The sequence below is a fragment of the Apium graveolens genome, chromosome 5 (genome assembly GCF_009905375.1).
Source record: "Apium graveolens cultivar Ventura chromosome 5, ASM990537v1, whole genome shotgun sequence".
NCBI classification, from domain to species: Eukaryota; Viridiplantae; Streptophyta; class Magnoliopsida; order Apiales; family Apiaceae; genus Apium; species Apium graveolens.
Window position 1 is genome coordinate 250193380 of NC_133651.1, and position 19982 is coordinate 250213361.

Genomic DNA, 19982 nt, shown 5'->3' on the forward strand with positions numbered 1-19982 from the left:
GGTCATAATTGTGTCATGTCTTGAGGCACTTTTGTTTTAGGAATTAATCGCACTAAAGTATAATTAACCTGGCTTGACAGCTCACCTGATCGCTAAAAACCTTTGACAAAAACCAACAACATCTTCCTCCACCATATTCCAAAACACCTGGAAAAAAGTCGGATTCAAACCATCTGGCCCTGGACTTTTCTCTGGGTGCATACAGAACACAGCCACTCGAACTTCTTCTGCCGTAATTTCTTAAATAAACCCAGCATTCTTCTCAGTCGTCACCTTTTTAACCCATAGATGAAACAGTAAATAACTTCGAGAAGTATTTTTCTATAACCTCCTGAATCTCCTCCATATTCTCCTTCCATATGCCATCTTTATCTTTTATTCGATGTACATCATTAAACCTCTTTCTAGATGAAGTATGCTTGTGAAAAAACCGTGTATTTCAATCTCTCTCCCGTAGCCAAAATTGATTGGCCCGTTGTTTCCAATATGTTTCCCGCATCTCCCATAAATTTATATACTCCCACTGTACATCATTATACATCTGTATACCAACTATATCTCTTCTTGATCGAAGTCTGCGCAACGTACCCCGACAAAGTTCTAGTTTATGCTTATACTCGTTACTGAGCCCCCCTCCCCACTCCTGCAACCGAAAATAACAAAACTTAATTTTATCCATTAAATTACACGCTACTGTATCCTCCCAACTATTCTCAATAATCTCACGAAATTCCTTTTCTCGCAACCAAATATTCTCAAAACGAAACCTCTTCCCTTTTATCTCATACACTTTTTTATTTAATTGTAAAAATAAAAAGAAGATGGTCTGATATATCAACTTTCAATACCTTCACCTCCGCAGAAAGAAATAAATTACGCCACTCCTGAGTAGCTAAAACACGATCCAATCTTTCTTGAACCCAATTATATTTACCTCAAGATTTCTCCCAAGTATATTTCTCACTAATATAACCCAAGTCCATTAATCTACAATCATTTACCGCTTCTCCAAAGCCTACAAGCAAGTTCTAAGGGTGCTCTCTTCCTCTCCTTTCATCAGCAAAAAATAAATCATTAAAATCACCAATAAGACACCGTGGTAGTGTCGATTTAGCAGCAAAAAATTGAAGTAAATCCCACGACTCCCACCTTCTCACTCTCTCCGGATAGCCATAAAAATCAGTGTACCTCCATCTACGCGCCCACTCATTTTCTACTTCAAAGTCAATATAATGATTTCCCCCTCCCATTACCAAGCACCCTCCCTCATTTTTTTCAAAACAGTGCCAAGCCACCACTATGCCCTTGAGCATCTATCGCCCAACAGCCCGCGAAGTGTAATCCTTTACAAACTCTCTATATTTTATTTTTTAACTAGTGTCTCAGATAAGAAAATAATATTAGGTTTAACTTGTTGGGCAATTTCTTTCAAAAATCAAATTGTACACATGTTACCCAGCCCACGACAATTCCAGGCTAAGAGACTCATTTTTCTAGGTGGACCTGCTCCATAAGACCTGCCTCTAACAAGTTTTTTGGCCCAATATTATTTATTGTGCTCAACATACTCTCATGTCCAGTAGCCACTAATTCCTCCACGTTATCAACTCTTTTCCGTTTCATATCCACAACAACTATATCATTTTCAAATTCTTTCTCTCCCATCAAATCTGTTTGAATTTACGGGACTGTATCTTTCTTCCCACTTTCACGCTGAGTAACCCGAACCCCCCATCATCTTCTTGATTTTCGCACATTCTTCCATCAATTTCCATGAAACGCTCCTCCACCCTATCTTCGCCTTGTACGGTGGCAGCCGAGCTTTTTTCCTTTTCATTAGCAGTCCACGAGCTACTTCCTTCCTTACCATTTTTTAGCCATTTAGCTCCAAAATTTTGTTATTTTGCACCTTTAGCTAGAGCTTCAACCATGCACCATAATCTCGATCAATAACTTTATCCAGGTGTGCATAGACGATTACACAATCTTGATCGGAATGCCCCAATACACCACATACAAACCAAAACATACCAAGGCGCACATACTTGAAATTTATCTAATTTCACTCCCCTCCTTCATGTTTGATCTTCATCCGATGTTTCAAGGGTTTATCTACATTCATCTTGACTCTAACCCTCAAATACGGATTCCGTAACCCATTTAAAATTTGAGGAATTAGATTTGACAAATGTGCTAACAAAATTACCAATGCTCTGCAAAATTTTATCATATACGAGCCCATTAGACAGATCATATATTTGCAACCATATCTCCATTTCATTTAAAGACACATGATGTGAGTTTTCATGCGCCCTCAATTCATGAAATAATAATCGGCTTTGCGCCCAGGGTCCTCCACCAATTACCTTCTGCAGATCAAGAATATGATAAAAAATAAAAGAATACCGATGTCCACCTAAATCATGTATTTCCATATCTTCTTTTGGTCTTCACAAAACTGTTATCACATTCTGCATAGCCTTGAAATTTGTATTCTTTTCTGTTAAAAACCGCCCAATCAAAAGAAAAGATTTTGTTTTTAGTGACCTCTGCATTCTCAATAACCACTCCTTCCCTGTCGTCATCTTCCAATACCAGATTTGCATACATTTCTTCGAGAATTGTTGACATTTATGTCATAAACTTTCCTTCACTAATCTCAGGGTAAAGACAAGTATACTTTAATAACCAAATACCTTGTTACATGACAAGATATAAAACTTGCAAACAAGCAAGACTTATAGACTTAGGGGTGTATTCGTTGAGATTTTAATAGATTTTGTAAATTTATGGATTTTTTTAAATTCCACAAATATTTGGATATGATAATTTTAATTATAAGCAGATTTCGATGGACTGATTTTGATGAATTGAATAAAATCTCATGAATTTTAGTGGATTGATTTGCTAATATTTCTTTTATTTTACACTTTTATATATCAACTAATAACAATATTCTAATTCAAAATAAATAGCAAGATTCAAGTAACAAGTTTAACTCATCAGTCATTATCCATATGTTTCTCACACGTTATATTATCCTTCATCGTCTTTTTTATTTACTTTGGTCATTTGTTATTGTTGCCTTGATATATTTGATTCAAGTTTATCATACTCCGTGTCCAAAGATCGGCCATCTCATCATATTTTACATTAAAATTATGTGATGCATGATTCAATATTAGCACTTAAATTTTTTATGAGGGTAATAGTGAAGCTAACCGAACAATTATATATATATTTTTAATCTATTTAAAATTGTATGATCATATTTCATTTCCATTTTATTTTTTAGTTGAGAAAATAATGTTAGCACGAAGATTTACTCAAATTGAAGAGAATCGAGCACAAATATAAGAATTTGATTATAAATAAAATAATAAGATGTCATAGATAAATTGATCTTTGAAAATTATATATAAATTTCAGGATATTATAAAATTAATTAATAAATGATATAATTATATGATATTATAATTTGGGAACAACGAAAGATTGTGTTCATTGAAATTTGGGAAGAATTAGTGTTCATTGAAATTTGGGAAGAATCAAAACATGTAAAATACACTAGTAAATCCAATGAAATCTATCATTTTATTAAATTCAAAAAAGTCCATGACTTATTAAATACCATAAAATTTTAATGAATTGTTTTAAATCTTCATTGAACGCCACAAGATTTTAAACTATTTTTTGAAATCCTGATTGAATATCTAAAGATTTTAAAAGAGTTTTTAAAATCCAAAATAAATACATTAAGATTCTAATGAATTATATAAAATCCAAATTGAATACCCTCCCATTTTCAAAATTCTTCAAAATTTTTCAAAATTCCAATTAAATCCACCCCGCCGAGGTAGATTGTCAATCAAGACTTAAGTAGCTTTCATCGATTTTAATTGGTTCATAGATACTAGATCGCCATGGAAATTAATTTCTAAGTAATTGATTTTGGGTCAATATCTTCTGGTAGAAAGAAGTACATGTCAAATTTTCTAGTGTCCTATTGTATTCCTAAATTTAAAACTGCACATAGCACCAAACTTGTCCAGTCTTTGTCTAACCCCTGCATCACGTAGATGGGTTGCTTAAACCAATTCACAAGATACTGATTACACGTTTTCCGTGAGTTTGTAAAGTTTATAATTGACTTGTTCAAGAACAAAGACATTTAGAAAAGGTGTACCCTGTGAGTTATGAGTGGATTGCATCTAAGTTGTAACACACACTGGGCTTGTCAAATTAAACCGTGTCTAATTCAGAGACAGTCACAAAAAGATGTTTACATCGCATGAACTTGAAAACACAACAGAACTGCTACTACTGATCCAAAGATTAATGTAGTTGATAATTTTCAAGGTTCTCGTAAAACTAGAAATGGTTTAAACAGCAATACAATCCCCATTGCTTCAATTACATTCAAGATAAAGAATACTATCTGAGTACCTACAATGCAATAAAACACTGATGTTAACCTTATTAGTAGATTGTACAAAAACATACAACCACACAAAGTAATCGTAAGAACAACTTCAGCAAGAATATGATGACTTTATTTTATGGTCAAGAAACTACTGAAAAATTAAAGGTGTTAAAGAATGAACTTGGTCTTGCAAATGAAATTAAGTATACGGGTGTATTATGGACGTAATTTCAAAAAAAGATTATTCAAAGAGTTGAGTAAGATGCAGATATACTCATGATCGCATGGAACGAACAAACAAGATATTTGAATGAAAATGCAAGTCCTTCACATCGAAAGAAATATACAGGGTAATTTCATAACTAGAAGATTTTATTTACATAATAACACAAAACATACCAGGAAGGAAGGGGGCATCTTGGCGGACTTGTGCCCATGAAAGTCTGCAGGAGGAGAAAAGTAGGTTAGATGACCGGAAAATGTTACTCCGATGCAGATTACATATTGTACATGTTAGTACCAACTCGTAGACACTATGAATATGATATAAGTCTTATTTCTAATCTCATATGTACACAATAAAATCATATTTTCTGGGAACTAGAGGTGCATTTGCGATTTGTGGATGATCCAATTAATTTGCACTTGAGCTTATTCTGGATATGAGTTTGGATTTGACTTTAAGTATTGTTTTGGATTCATAATGCAACAACCCAAGTTGTCAAAATAACGGCCTACACAACTGCAATAAATAGACTCTATTTGGAAAGTGGGCAAGCAGTCTTGAACAGCGGTATGAATGAATTTTCTTGTGCATTCATGAGTTCAAAATTGAGAAAAAAAGTTAGATTTAAAGATATTGAGAGAGGAACTTACACTGCCCCTCCACCTGCTGGACCGATTGCTTTGAAAAGTGACATAGCAGTCATGGCAAGGCCATTAGCAGCACCTCTTTGGTGTTGATCCTGTTGTTTTCACGCAAGAATTTTTATGCAATACGATTATACATGACATGGAATGACAAAATTTTTAAGAAGGAAATATCAAACAGAGATTACCACAGCCCTGTTTTGCAGTATGAACATGCCAGTGACGATGCATAGCTGCATGATGTCATAATTATTAGAATTCAAGATATGAGCAAAGAACTTCACAGAACTGCTCATTGGACCGAATTGTAAAATTAATTTGACAAAACTATATAAATTCTATTTTCATTCTCAATAAATTCATGAATTTGCATCCATCATCTGCTGGCAAATTAATATGCTTCCATTTTTGTAAATAAACATTGTTCATTTAAGAGAACTCTCATAATCACTTGGGTGTTTTGGGACCTACATTTGGATGCACGATGTATCACGGGATAGATATTTTCCCCAAAGACGGGGTATAAGGAAAACGACAGTGTCGATAAGGGTATGACCCTGTGGGTTTGGCTACCGCACTCACATACAATGAGAAATGTTCAAAAAAAATTGAAAGATCCATTGGGGAACACCTTAAAATGTACACAAGCAACTATCTTTGAGATAGATAATACATATGTCGAAAGCAGCTTGTTACTTGTGTGGTAAATGAACTTACAGATAGTACATTCTTCAGCACGGAAGCACATGTTATCAACAATGCAAGGGCGACCCCTGATAGCAAGGCTATATAGGAATAACTTGTCAAAAGAGGAATGCAAGCAAACTGTAGAAAAGTAAGTTGTGCACCATATTAATATTTAGATGTTTATGGATTTGAAATTAAAAAAAAAAGGTGAATTCAAGACGCCCAAATTCTTACTCCTGAGACACGGGCTAGCCTGAGGAAACCAAATCTCCTCTCCAGAGGTGGAAACAAGAAAAGCTGAAAGACTAAAAGTCCAATACCTGAAGATAGAAAATCTCATTTGAAATCCATGGTCCACATGTTAAGCAATTGCGGGAAGAGGGAAACAATTTGACAAAATTAAAATCTTACTTTTCCCTTTAGTAAAATGAACCCGGACGATCAGTTTTTTGAGATGTAGCTAGTGATTATATGCTATGTAACATACTTTGTTTTCTTGGGAGGAAGGGATGGGATAATCTTAGAAGTTTTAGTTGCAAAACTAGGTACAATATGAAATATCAGACTCTCAGTTCTCAGAAATTGAACATCGGCTGATAAGGGATCACAAAAGAAGGTATGCCGAATTAAAAGATTAAAGGTAAACTTGAAATTAGGTACAATTTCCTAATTTATTGTATGAGTTTCAAATTAACTCATGTTCAGTTCATATGTAAGTTTTACTGAAATTTACATTTAACCTATTAGATATTTTTTAACCCTCAAAAAAGAAAAAAGGTAAGAGTCTGCAGCATAAATTCAAGTGTTCATAGTTAAACCACCAATTATACCAACTTTTATTAAAAAGAGTGACAGGCTTTTCATTTTTCTTCATTAGTTGTTTTTAACATTGTTACGAGGACAAAACTATAATTATGCTGAGGGGAGCGGTTCATAAGGTGATATTATAAAAGCAAATAAAATTTGAGGTTCCAGTTCTCAGAAATAGAGTGTGTCAAAGTTCACCATGATAAAAAGCAAGCAGAATAAGTAGGTATAAATAACTTTGAACTTTATATATATCATACGCAAATTATGTTTAATACTATGTGTAAAGTAAAGCAGAGACTCTGAGCGCAAATATTGTCAAGAGTAACATAATAAACCTCTGTACCTGTAATTGCTAGAATTTCGCCAACACCATCAGTTGAATAATTTAAGCCCCCTAACTTCCTAGGGCTCACTGCCCATAATGAGAATATCTGCACATATGGATAAGTTAAATTAACAGAACGAGTCAAATCATAGTTCAAAGGATACTCACAGAGGAGGAGCATATCTCATTCTAAATTCAATTTCAGAGCAGAATTGTAGAAACTATAATCTCAAGTATTTTACATGTGTTCTGGTCCAGACATATGGATCATGTCACGGGATAACATGTTGAAAATGAATTGATAGTTTGCAACTTCTTGGTCCTACCTATCTATGAATTTGAGAGTTTGTTTTAGAACTATCCAACGCTCCTTGATACTTGAATGAACTTGCTGGATAATTATATTAGATATGAATGTTTCCTGGTCTATGAACGGCTACAATCATTTGTCTTAACTTAATTACTGAGATCAAATAGACACTTATATGACTTGACTTCATTATTCCAAATTTCTAAACATCTTTGCGGCAACCTTTGCTATTTGTCTTATTCTCAAAAATGCTGCAAACTTCTTCTCCACTATTAGACACTAGAAAATTTGTTCTAATTCATAGCTCGGTACAAAGCAGAGGACAAGAATTAAGCATGGAATATTAGGTTCATAAATTATCCTCGATCAAATATGTAACATTCAACAAGATGCCGTTCACATCATAAGAGTCGAATATCGAATTCATAATAATTTCTGGCATTATTCTTCTCTCCACTTTCTCATTCTTCAGATACCCCTTGTCTTCAAGAATCCAACAATACTAACTCCCCAATCAAACCCCCACTTTCTGCAAACCAGATACACTAGTACCATACCTCCAAATTTTCTGAAACTTCTCACTCCTGATCATTAATTTTTTGATCCTACAAATTATTTCTTTAGATTTTCTCTAGCTAAAACAAAGTAATAGACTAACACAACTGCCACTGCTTACTCCAAATTGTATCCAGAACACAACTATTACTGCTGAGTCGAAACTGTATTCAAAAACATCTGTAGCTTACCTCTGTGTAAGCCATATCATGAAGTGAAAAAACACAATAGGCCAAGATTGATGACATCAATGGCCAATTCGTAAATAGGCTTCCAGTAGAATCTGTTTTTCTTTTTCCATCTGTATCCTCCGTTTCATCAGATCCATGCGCACATTCTAACTCCTCCAAAGAGTCATGACATGGTACCTTGTGTAACTCTGGCATGTGCAGTGTCTCCTGAAAGTTTAACATAAATTACCGAACGTATATATTTTAAAACTTTTACTTGCTTACTTATTGACCTCGTTAGAGAGGACCATGACCATTAGTAAGTCATGACACAGAGAGAAATTTAGCAATATAGGTAGAAAATTTTCTAAGATGCTCCATCAAATTAAACTTATGACAGCACATGAATGGTGTACTAAAAGCATACCGGAAGCCAAAAGCAGGCAATAGCGATGACTAGGCCCAAAAGTGAAATAACAAGGCAGGGCAAGAGGTACGGGAACCTGCATAAAGTTTTCAAGTTATGAAATGTCTGCACTTCAAAAATGAAACTGTAATCAAATTATTTAATTTAATAAGAATTACCTCCCAAATATCGATTTTTGAGAAAATATAGCTGGAAACTTGTCCGCAGGCTTTATTTTAAAAGAAAAAGAGTACCATGAGTCAAAATACGATCATAATTAAAAAGAAATGGTTAAAAGGCAAAATATGGAGATAAAGAAGAAGTGATAAAATTGAAAACTGAGGATATCATATTATGTGAAGTATTACTTCACTTAAAAATTCCAAACTTTTGGTAGTAGAGTAGATCTTCAAAAATAAATTAATGACCTTGAATCTAAATTACATTAAGGAAACTTTATTTTCTACTAATTGCAGTAAAAAGTTTAAAAGAACCTGGGCTAAGAAACCTCCCAAAGCTGGGCCTATTATCAATCCTGTACCCCATGCTGTACTAACCTGTTACAAGAAAAAAAGAAGAAAAATAGAGATCATTCTAATGAAAATAAGAGCAACATTTTGATCCTCATATAATAATGTCACTATAGTATTCAAAAGTTGTGATGCCGTGAATTAAAGGAGCTTACAGTTGATAGTGCTAAGGGCTGGTATTCGTCCCGGACAAGCTCAGATGCATATGCCTGATCATGGGGAAAAACATGACAATGAACGACCCTAACGAATTCATAAAAATTTCTGCGTACACAAACACTTTACAAAAACAGATGTTCGACAAAACATGTCATGTGTTGAGCCAATAGTTATTAAGTAAGAGCCTTCTAATAATCATTCATAGATTATGACACATCAGTCGGAAATATTAGCAGTGAACCTCATTGTGTATTTATGGAATGAGCCAGATATATTACAGATACCTTTATTGGTCCAAGTACACCATTTAAGCTTCCAAGAAGAAACCTTGTAGCAATGGCCATCCAAAAATTTATACTAAGACCGAAAAGAGTGTTGAGCACAACGCTGTAAGTGATTATAGAAAATGGTTTACAAGACAAGCACATTGAAAGTAGCCAAAATAGAATCTTTGAGCAAGGTAATAAGAAGTAACATACACTGTGAAAGTGCCAAAAATGATAACAACTTTGCGACCATATCTATCAGCCACCCAGCCCCAAAGGACTGACGTGAGAACCCTTCCAAGCATATATGATGACCCTTAAAAAGTAGTAGGCATAAATTCAAGTCAAGTGGACATGCTATGAATAAGGGACCAGCAATCGATTTGTTAACCTTCATAACGACTGCCTCACCTACATAACCTGCATAGTAACTTATATCCTCCTCTTCTTTTGCGATATTGAAGTCCCTTACCTACAATTGATAGTGTGGAACTGGTGAGTTTATGGATTAACATTTAACAAATTAAATCTATGTTACTCGGACTCGGCTAGAAGTGTCCGACATGGACACGTGTCCAAGGATCGGACTTGGAAACATTTTGAAAAATATACATGTTTTTGGCCTAAAATAAGTGTCCGAGTGTCCATGTCCAAGTGTCGAGTGTCCGACACGGATACTCGAAGGTAAAATGAAGAGTCCGATCAACTTAGAATTAAATTATATGTTCATGTATAATTGGATATCAGTTATTAACCATGTAGCATTTCACAATAGTTAATATTTGAGTTGAACATGTTTCGTCCATCTAGAATGTACTGGATGGTATTAACAAAGACTACTAGAGGTAATTTGATCCTCAGATTTAGCTGGTCATAAACAAGCAACTTTTTCTAATGAATGATTTATTTTTGTTAAGAAAGAGAATTTACAATAAATAAAATAAATAGGAGAAAATAGTAATAGTATGAATTCATGAAATGCAGCACTAGATGAAAATTAGAAAAGCCTAAAAACATGTCCCAGAATTTCACCAAATAACAATGTACAATTCTGATATATGTACAAATCTACAAAGGGTTGGGAATATGTACTTACCATAAAGTAAAGGAATGGGAAAAGAGATGATATCGGCAGAGCTGCAAAAATCAATAAAAAGAATTAGAACCCTACAATATGCTAATAGATGTCATTCCCTTTCAGCAGATTAAGAAAACAGTAAATTAATTAAGAGTGTCACAGTTAATTGTTGGGATAGTGTCTAAATAACTACCAGCTAACCAAAAATAAGCTACAACTGAAGCTTCTAAGAGGTTTGTCATCAAATTTTTGCATTACTACTGTACACAAAAGCAAATGCCTGTCATCCATCCACATTCTTTGCGGTAAGTTCATAGAGTCTCAAGTTTTTTTATCTAGCTTCAGGGTTGTTATCCAAATGAAATAGCATAAGTGATCATCTTAACATGTTTCAGCTCTTACGGTCCATTTTGAGATGTTCAAATCAGCAGTAAATCAATAATCGTTGTTATGCCTCTGTTGTCAAATACTCCCTCTGTCCATTTGAATAGTTATCAAACGGTTTATGCACATAGACCAAGGCAGTGGATAGAATAATGTAAAGTAATTGTCAGGTTGCTGAGTTAAAGAAACAAGGACATAAATGAGCAATATTAAAATACTTGTGTGGCTCTAAAGCAAGTCTTCCGAGTTTAATAATATTAAAAAAATTCTATTTAGAGTAATGTAAGAAAATGGAAGGGACTGCCAAAAATAGAAAGTGTAAAGAAATAAAAAAGACGGAGGGAGTACAATATACTCTCCCATTCACAAACTGACATTTGTGTAAAGTTTTTTCGCCAGTGATCAATTATAATTTTATTATATTGATCTTTCAGTGATCAAGTTTTTTCTGAAGAACAATCTAATGCCATCACCATTAAACTTGAGAAAAGTGTAATACTTTAAACATGTATAACCATCAACCAAGAGTGGAATATTTTATGGAAAAAAAGAAAGAAAGAAAAAGGAGTCAGATCCTTTCTTCGAACAATTGGAATAACGTTAGAGATTTCACAAACTTTTGATTTGTTATGCTTTGCTTGAATTGTAGGATTTCTTACAACAAAACTGAAGACTTATTTTGTAGTGGGCTAAATTTTATTGTGGCCAAAAGGATGCAACCAGTTCTTCAAAATTCTTACTGAGTTCACTGCTGTTATATTTAAAGCCTCAAATTAGGAATCATTTATAGCAGATATAAATCGAGACTATCCAAAATATCATATGGAAGACAAATTGACTTTAACGCTAACAATAGAGTGCTTCTGTATAGTCCAAACATAATTGTTCATGCAAATAAAGAAATTTATCCCATCTGTTGAACATGCTTGATGAAATTTAACATACAGGAACAATGAGGAATATTGCAAGTTCATTAATCGGCGTACCTGAAGCAAGTAACACAACCCATATTATGAAGAGTTCCTTATATGGCACACCTCGCTGCAGTACCTTCTGCTTGTCTAGTTTACACCCAGGGCAGCCCTCAAAGTAATCTTTCTCCAGCAGCGTCTCTTTGACATCTTCACCGGCCATTTAGTTTTCAACCAAAGGCTAGTTCACAACTTCAAGTGAGAATCCTCTCCCACCTGCCCAAATAACTGAAATAATGTCAAGTTTGCCACAAAATCCTCCCTATAAGACAATACAGTATACATGGTTGTAGTCACATACTTGAACACGAAACCTCAGGTTTCAAGGGAAGGGAATAACAAGAGCGAGCTTGAGTTTGCTTGCATTATTATATATGCCTGTTGGAGTTTATATAGTGCTGAATGTAAGAAACCAATTTGCTTTTGTCAGTTCTCTTATAGGACAACTCCATATCTAACAACCACTCATAATCAAACTTGATAAAGTTTGGCATTTAAAAGAATACAGAGGCCTATTTGAGAAAACCCTCTATTTCATACGGCATGTAATTCAATGTTTTAAACAAAATCATCTTGTACCTTTTTAGGATCAAGTCAGACAAATGAAAAAAAAATACCATAAAGAACGTATGTGCTGGAAAGAAAAACATAATTTGTACTGTTAAGAGTCAAGATAAATAGGAAGTGATACTTCAAAGAATGATGTGTGCGTTCTAACAAATAACTAACCAAACCAAACATAAACACAGACCATGCCCCTACTTCAAGAGCAGAAGGCTATTTCCGTCAATACTCCGGATTAGTGCACGACAAAAAATAGTGTGTGATAAAAGAATATAGTAACACAAATGATAAATACTAATATAACAATAAAAACAAAAAAATGACGTTTGTCTTCTCACAAATGAGAATAGCAAAACAATATGTGCATCATTTGTATAATGTATTATGTATTGTAGTAAAAAAAAAGGCAATCATAATCATATGAGCTCATAATCTGTTGACCTAGATGCATGAACAAGAACATTTTAAATTTTGTGCATCACATTATTTCATTTAAAAAATAGGTTAATAAATTCCAAAAACTTGTACCTGGTAAGTGGCGGAACTAAGGAAGAACTAACCGAGGCTGGCGAGGAGCTAACACATACTAAAGTCTCAACTAATGTTTATAAATCAATAAAAGAAAATATTGAGCCACCACAACTTTTCAAAGGGTAGTGGAGAATTAAAAGATTTTTCTTACTAAATATTTTAGCTCCACAACTTTAAAGCTTTGATCCTTTGATAGGGTCCCTCATGCCTGAAGATCAAAGAGTACATGCTTTGATGCTTTTTTAAGCCAAAAATGCATCAAATCGTAACTTTAAACATAAGAACGTAGCTATGTATTTGTCAAGTAACCGATTCGTCTAAAACCTACCGTTTAAATTAATAATGATTGATAAACACTCCACACAATAAAGATAGAAGAAAGAGGAGGCCCAATACAGACAAGTAGAAAGTCCTAATTTGAATACTTCAACTCTCGCATGCTAAGTGGTGTGCTCTGATCAACAAAATACAGTACTGCATTTTTATTTTATGATCTGATCCAAGATATACTACTGTACAGTACCGAACATGATTGTAATTAACGTGCGTGGTTACTTGCGTATTAGCTTTGTTTGGTTAAACATTCGGCAGTGACAAACAGCCATGATCGTGATTCCTGACTAAAAAAGGCTGAATAATTTGTGTTTGATCAGAACCAATTCCAAACACGTATCTTTGCATCTCTCACGAATGCTATCATTTTCAGGAGCTGTCATGTCATCGGATGTCAGTGTTAGCAAAATTAACAAAAGGAGGAACAAAAATAGACAGCTTTTAACTTCTTTTTGCTGGTTTGCTTTGCTACAGGGCAATGGTAAATGGGCCTATGCAAAAAACAGCATCAATTGCAAGTGATTTTCTTAAACAAGTTGCGCCCCTCTCAACTAAATAACAGCTTTAAACTTTTTCTGTTCGAGAAATCTAACACAAACTGTTAAACAGTTACAAGTGCTTTAAGAGAAACAGGAGGATGAATAACATGTTGTCCTTGTAGAAAAAAGGACGATTTTCCAAGTCAGAAAAAGTCTAACATGTCGGGGGATGTAGCTCAGATGGTAGAGCGCTCGCTTAGCATGCGAGAGGTACGGGGATCGATACCCCGCATCTCCATATTTTTCAGGTAGCGACGGATATGACTTTTCTGTAAGGTCCCTTTCTGCGAGTCCGTCACTTCTATAGTGGTAAGTGTGCTTATAGCTCACAAGCCTTTACTAACATCCAAACATCACATGATTAAAAAAAAATTATTATTATTTTTTGAAAGGGACCAAATGAGGTGCAAAATGCAAAGCATGGGGACCCTGGACACTTGACTAAGACCATCAATTATGGTCCATAAAACCACACGCCTATCCCGTGTGGTGTGAAAGTACGCATCTTATCTGAAATGTAACCACTAACCATTGTGTTAGTGTCTTGGATTTCCATTTTTCCAATGATAAAAAAAAATATTTTTTTTCTAAATACACTGCAATTCTATACTTATTCTATATACTATTCAAACTTAAATTTTATTTTTCTCAAAAAGAATTACAAAAACATACTATTATAATTATTTTAACACAACTTTAAACGATGTTGTTCCGGAGTTCGGTGGCGCCGTTGCACTTGTACCCATGCTTCTCGTATGCCTCACTTACAAGGAAATTAGGATACCAAATAAAAGGTGTAAATGAATCAATATTCTATTATCTTAAACTTTTTTGCAAAAGTTAAAAAAAGAGACAATTACAAATATGTAAGATAAATTTAACACAGTATCTTAAAAAACTTGGCTGTATTTTTAAATTAATGGAATGGTGACCGATTTTTTTTTTCATTTTTTAAAAAAGTGTCTCTAAGAGTTACAATTTAATATCCCGGAAATGATTTTCTCTTATACGTTAAGATTTTATAACGACTGATTTCTTAACATGATATCGAAACAAACTTATGTTGATGAGCAGGTTCGACTCCCGGTTACCCCAATATTATCATAATTTATCGTGAACACGAAAGATAAATTAATAACCTAAAGATGAGCGTCCCGGGGTTTTGAGTATGGGGAGTGTTATAATAGTAATATAAGATCTTTAAAAGAACTTTCCAATTTTAGAGTGATTGATTTCTTTAACGACTCTAACGAGTAACAGAGCAAATGGTAGTATTATATTTTTGTAAATTAGGATAGTCAAAATATTATATATATATATAATATCACCCCGTATGACCTTTGTAGTATACATACACACCTTTGTTGTAATTATGAGGAAGCAAACACTAAACCTCAATATTACTTTCTCCTTATGTAAATCATGGTTTTTTGTTATTGTGGTAGTCAGGTAGATTTGCAGCGGATAAAATGTCTTTAAGATGCAAGAAAGAAGAAGAAAAATAGAAATGGGAAGATTGGGATAAACAAAAGCAACAATTTTGCTTATGTTGCAGATGCTCCAAGGAAGAAATTTGAAAAGTATGGCTCTGTGTTACACCTAAATCACCTTTGTAAAAAGGTTGTTATCAAGCCAGCTAAAGGAGCCTGCAAGTATAATTAAGCCAAGGCAAATGATCCCTATTCATTTTGTGATAAGTTTGACTGCATTCCCTGTAACTTAAAAGTAATGAAAAATTGCCACAAGCTGATAGTAGATCTCAAAGAAGTCAGTATTGGATCTTCAGCCACAAATTGCTATTTTTTTTAGACTTCTAACTCTACTTCTGCTAAATCAGTTAACAAGAAGAAAGTACCCAATACTGCTTGGGTTGCTAAACACACTTAAAACTCATTGTGTGCAGGGAAAAATAAAGAAGGTCATATGAATCATAGACAGAGGATGCTCCAGGTATATGACATGTGATAAGGCCTGCTATCACAATTTGAGCAGAATGATGTCCCTTTGATGACCTTTGGAGACAATAGTAAAGGATTCACTATGGCATATGGCAAGATTGTTTCTGGAAATGTTGTCATTGATGATGTAGCATTGGTAGATGGTCTTGAAGTAAATCTTCTCAGTGTCAGCCAGTTTGCAGATAAAGGTTTTAAAGTTCTATTTGACAAAGAAGAACGTATTTTCATCAGCAAGAAAACCAATGAAGTTGCTCTGAAAGGAGCAAGGAAAAGAATCTTGTTTGTTGCAGACTTGGACTCAACAAATGAGGATGAAATTTGTTGCTTCTACACCAAGGCATCCTTAGAGCAAATCAAGTTATGGCATAAGAAACTCGCACATCTAAACTAAAAGGTAATCAATACTCTGGTCAAGAAAGTTAGTGAGAGACATGCCAAAATTAGAGTTTGCTCAAATTGAAGTCTGTGAAGCCTGTCAGAAAGGAAAAATGAAAAGATCAAGTCACAAGTCAAAAACTATGAATTCCATAAGTGCACCATTGCAACTTATTCACATAGACTTGTTTGGGCCAGTAAATGTCTAATCAATTTCAAGAAACAAATATGCACTTGTGATCGTGGATGACTACTCAAGATACACATGGGTAGAATTTATGCATTCTAAAGATGAAACTCCACACATCATAATTGAGCACATAAAGAAGATAGAGAAACAGGCTGAAGATCAATACTGTGTGAAGAGATTAAAAAGTGATAATGAAACAGAATTCAAAAATACAACATTGAGTGGATTCTGCAAAAACAAAGGCATTGTTCAAGAGTTCTCTGCTGCTAGAACATAGTTGAGAGAAAGAACAGAACATTAGTAGAAGCTGCAAGGACAATGCTGCAAGATGCCAATCTACCAACTAGTTTTTCAGAAGAAGCTGTAAATACTGCATGCTATACTCAAAACAGATATCTCATTAACAAGAATCATGGAAAATCACCTTACTCAATCATTTCTAAGAGAAATCCTACTATAAAGCATCTTCATGTATTTTGAAGCAAGTGTTACATTATAAAAGACAACTCTGAATATGTGGGAAAATTTGACTCAAAGGTTTTTGAAGCAATTTTTCTGGGATATTCATTGGAGAGAACTACGTACAAGGTCTATGTAATTGATCAAAAGAAAATCATGGAGAGAACATATGTGACTTTTGAGGATAACAAGTGTCCAAGCTTGGACTTCCTTGATGATAATGAAGCTGAAGCCCTTGCATTTACAAATCTCAACATTAACAGTGATTCTGATGAAGAGGATGAAGGTAATGCACAACAGATGATGAATGAAGAGACTAATGAACATGAAAATCATGAAAATAGAAGCTCATCTCATACACTTGAATTTGATAACATAAACTCAGGGGGAGAAAGAGAAGAAGGATCTACCAGTCATACCAATAATGAAGAAAATGGTGAAGTCACCAGTCAACAAACACTAGAAAATGGGATAGGAGTCACAATTAAAATGCAATAATTGGTGATCCCAATGCTGGTGTAAGGACTAGAAGTGCAACTGCTAATGAGTTCCTACATGCATGCTTTCTGTCTCAAGTAGAGCCTAAGAAAACTAAAGAAGCTCTTATGGATCCTGATTAAATATTTGCTATACAAGAAGAGCTTAAATAGTTTGAAAGAAACAAAGTTTGGGAGCTATTTCCTGCACCAAAGAACCGTAGTGTAATTGGAACAAAATGGGTGTTCAGGAACAAGATGAATGAAAATGGTATAGTTTCCAGAAATAAGGCAAGCTTGGTTGCAAAAGGCTACTCACAGGAAGAAGGAATTGATTATGATGAAACTTTTGCTCTAGTTGCAAGAATTGAAGCAATAAGGATCTTTCTAGCATTTGCTGCAAATTCAAACTTCAAAGTGTATCAAAATGGATGTCAAAAGTGCCTTTCTAAATGGTGAGTTAGAAGAAGAAGATTATGTGCAAAAATCACCTGGCTTTAAAAAATCCAGAATTTCCAGACTTTGTGTACAAGTTACTCAAGGCTCTATATGGACTAAAGAAGGCACCTAGAGCATGGTATGACACACTGACAGATTTTCTACTTAAACATGGTTTCACTAGAGGAACAATAGACAAGACACTCTTCTACAAGCTGCATGGTGGTGATATGATCCTAGTTCAGATTTATATGGATGATATCATTTTTGGTTCCACTAATGAGAAGTTGTGTCAAAGATTCTCTAAGCTTATGCAGAGTGAATATGAAATTAGTATGATGGGGGAATTAAGTTACTTTCTTGGAATTTAAGTTAGTCAAAGAAGTTATGGGATCTTCATCAGCCAAACTAGGTATGTTAGAGATTTATTGAAAAAGTTTGGTATTGTTGATTGTGCACCTGCTTCTACACCTATGTCTACAGCAACAAAGTTGGATGAAGATAAAAAGGGAAAGAGTGTAGATATTTCAAGCTATAGGGGAATGATTGGATCATTGCTTTACCTAACTGCAAGTAGACCAGAAATTATATTTTCTACATGTTTGTGTGCAAGATTTCAAGCCAATCTAAAAGAATCTCATTAATGGCTTTGAAGATGATTTTCAGATCCTTGAAAGAAACTCCAAACTTGGGATTATGGTATCCTAAGGGAACTGGTTTTGAAGCTGTTGTATACACAGATGCAGTTTTGCTGGATGCAGGGTTGACAGAAAGAGCACTAGTGGAAGCTGTCAGTTTCTTGGACAAAGACTTGTATCCTGGTATAGCAAGAAACAACAATATGTGTCAACTTCCATAGCTGAAGTTAAATACATAGCTGCTGGAAGTTGCTGTACTCAAATGCTTTGGATTAGAAATCAGCTAATGGATTATGGCCTAGTGTTACACAAAATTCTAATTATGTGTGACAATACCAGTGCTATTTTTATTGTGGCTAATCCAGTTAATCATTCTAGAACAAAGCACATTGCTACAAGGTGCCATTTTATTAGAGAACATATTGCAAATGGTACCACTGAACTCATTTTTTTCCAACAGAAAAATAATTAGCTAACATTTTTACAAAACCTTTGGATGCAGCAACTTTCACTAGACTTATAGGTGAAATTGGAATGCTTAATTCTTCATCCTAAGGCAAGAACTCGGCTAATGTGTTGCAACAGATTAATTTCTAGTAAATCAAAATTAATTTGATTTAATTAGAAATTAACTGAAATATGAATTATAAATATTTTAGAAATCTCTGCATATTTGTTAGTTGCTAAACACGCGCTAAAATACACGTAAGTATACGCGTTCACAAGTAGTATAAGAGATAAATAAGATTCGTTCCCACAGAGACTCTTTGGTTAATTTAAGAATATGCACCTATGCAATAATGGTATGGTTATTATCCAATGCTAAGACAAATAACAAGTTGAGATTGTTTATAACTAAGAATTGTTAGTCCCTTAACAATATGACAAGAATTACAGAAGGGGGGTTGAATGGAATTCTTGAAACTTTTTCTCGAAATAAAAATGTTCTAACTCGAATATATATATAAGTGTGAATTGATTAGCACAATGCGGAATAGTTACTTAAATGAATCAAAACACAAGTAATTAAAAACAAGAGTCTTTAAAAACTTTCTGGTGGATTTGAATGATTCCACTAGAGATATATATTATATATCGAGAGAACCCTGTGTGCAAAATGCTCACAGCTGCTTACAAGTATTGAACAACTTAGAGTACAAAGAAATGCTAAGAATTCTGCTTACCAATGTTTCTCTGCTTGTATCTCCTATCTGTCTTTAGTTGCTGTTTCTTGGTTTATATATCACCAAGATTACAAAGTAATGAGACAGGATAATAAAACAAAAACTATCTAGTCTATTACAATGCTACTTCATTACTCTATTCTAGCATCTTTGAATATATTCATAATAGCATGGAAATGGAAATGCTTTTTTGTTCTCGAAAACCCAGTTAAATAGGCTACCACATTCCATTTGCATCCACTCGACGCATGTGACTGTATTGTCCCTGTCAACAGATATTTAAATTCTTTATCCGTCGGGTTTATGATCATCCGTCGAGTTATTGATCATCCGTCGGGTTGTTGATCATCCGT

The 19982-nt window shown here is 34.2% G+C and overlaps 1 protein-coding gene and 1 non-coding gene across 4 annotated transcripts; one reads left to right on the plus strand and one right to left on the minus strand.

Moving 5' to 3' along the window:
- Positions 1–4234: 4234 nt before the first annotated feature.
- On the minus strand, positions 4235–13076 carry LOC141725047 (protein ZINC INDUCED FACILITATOR-LIKE 1-like). Of its 3 annotated transcripts, none has more exons than XM_074527424.1 (19): positions 13037–13076; positions 12246–12342; positions 11960–12160; positions 10608–10648; positions 9923–9983; positions 9725–9827; positions 9530–9632; positions 9242–9295; positions 9051–9113; positions 8736–8785; positions 8578–8653; positions 8172–8378; positions 7134–7221; positions 6215–6300; positions 6011–6118; positions 5482–5526; positions 5300–5388; positions 4823–4866; positions 4235–4446 (listed from the first exon to the last, which is right to left on the minus strand). In XM_074527424.1, exons 3-19 carry the CDS (start codon positions 12105–12107, stop codon positions 4355–4357), a joined length of 1458 nt encoding a protein of 485 aa, XP_074383525.1. In that variant the 5' UTR covers positions 12108–12160; positions 12246–12342; positions 13037–13076; the 3' UTR covers positions 4235–4354. The 3 variants fall into 3 exon arrangements, with proteins under 3 accessions (XP_074383525.1, XP_074383526.1, XP_074383524.1); XM_074527425.1 differs by having other exon boundaries at positions 11960–12172; positions 13037–13054; XM_074527423.1 differs by lacking the exon at positions 13037–13076 and having other exon boundaries at positions 12246–12556.
- Positions 13077–14076: 1000 nt separating this feature from the next.
- On the plus strand, positions 14077–14149 carry TRNAA-AGC (transfer RNA alanine (anticodon AGC)). Its single transcript has one exon. It is a non-coding gene; the product is annotated as a tRNA-Ala (tRNA).
- Positions 14150–19982: the final 5833 nt, after the last annotated feature.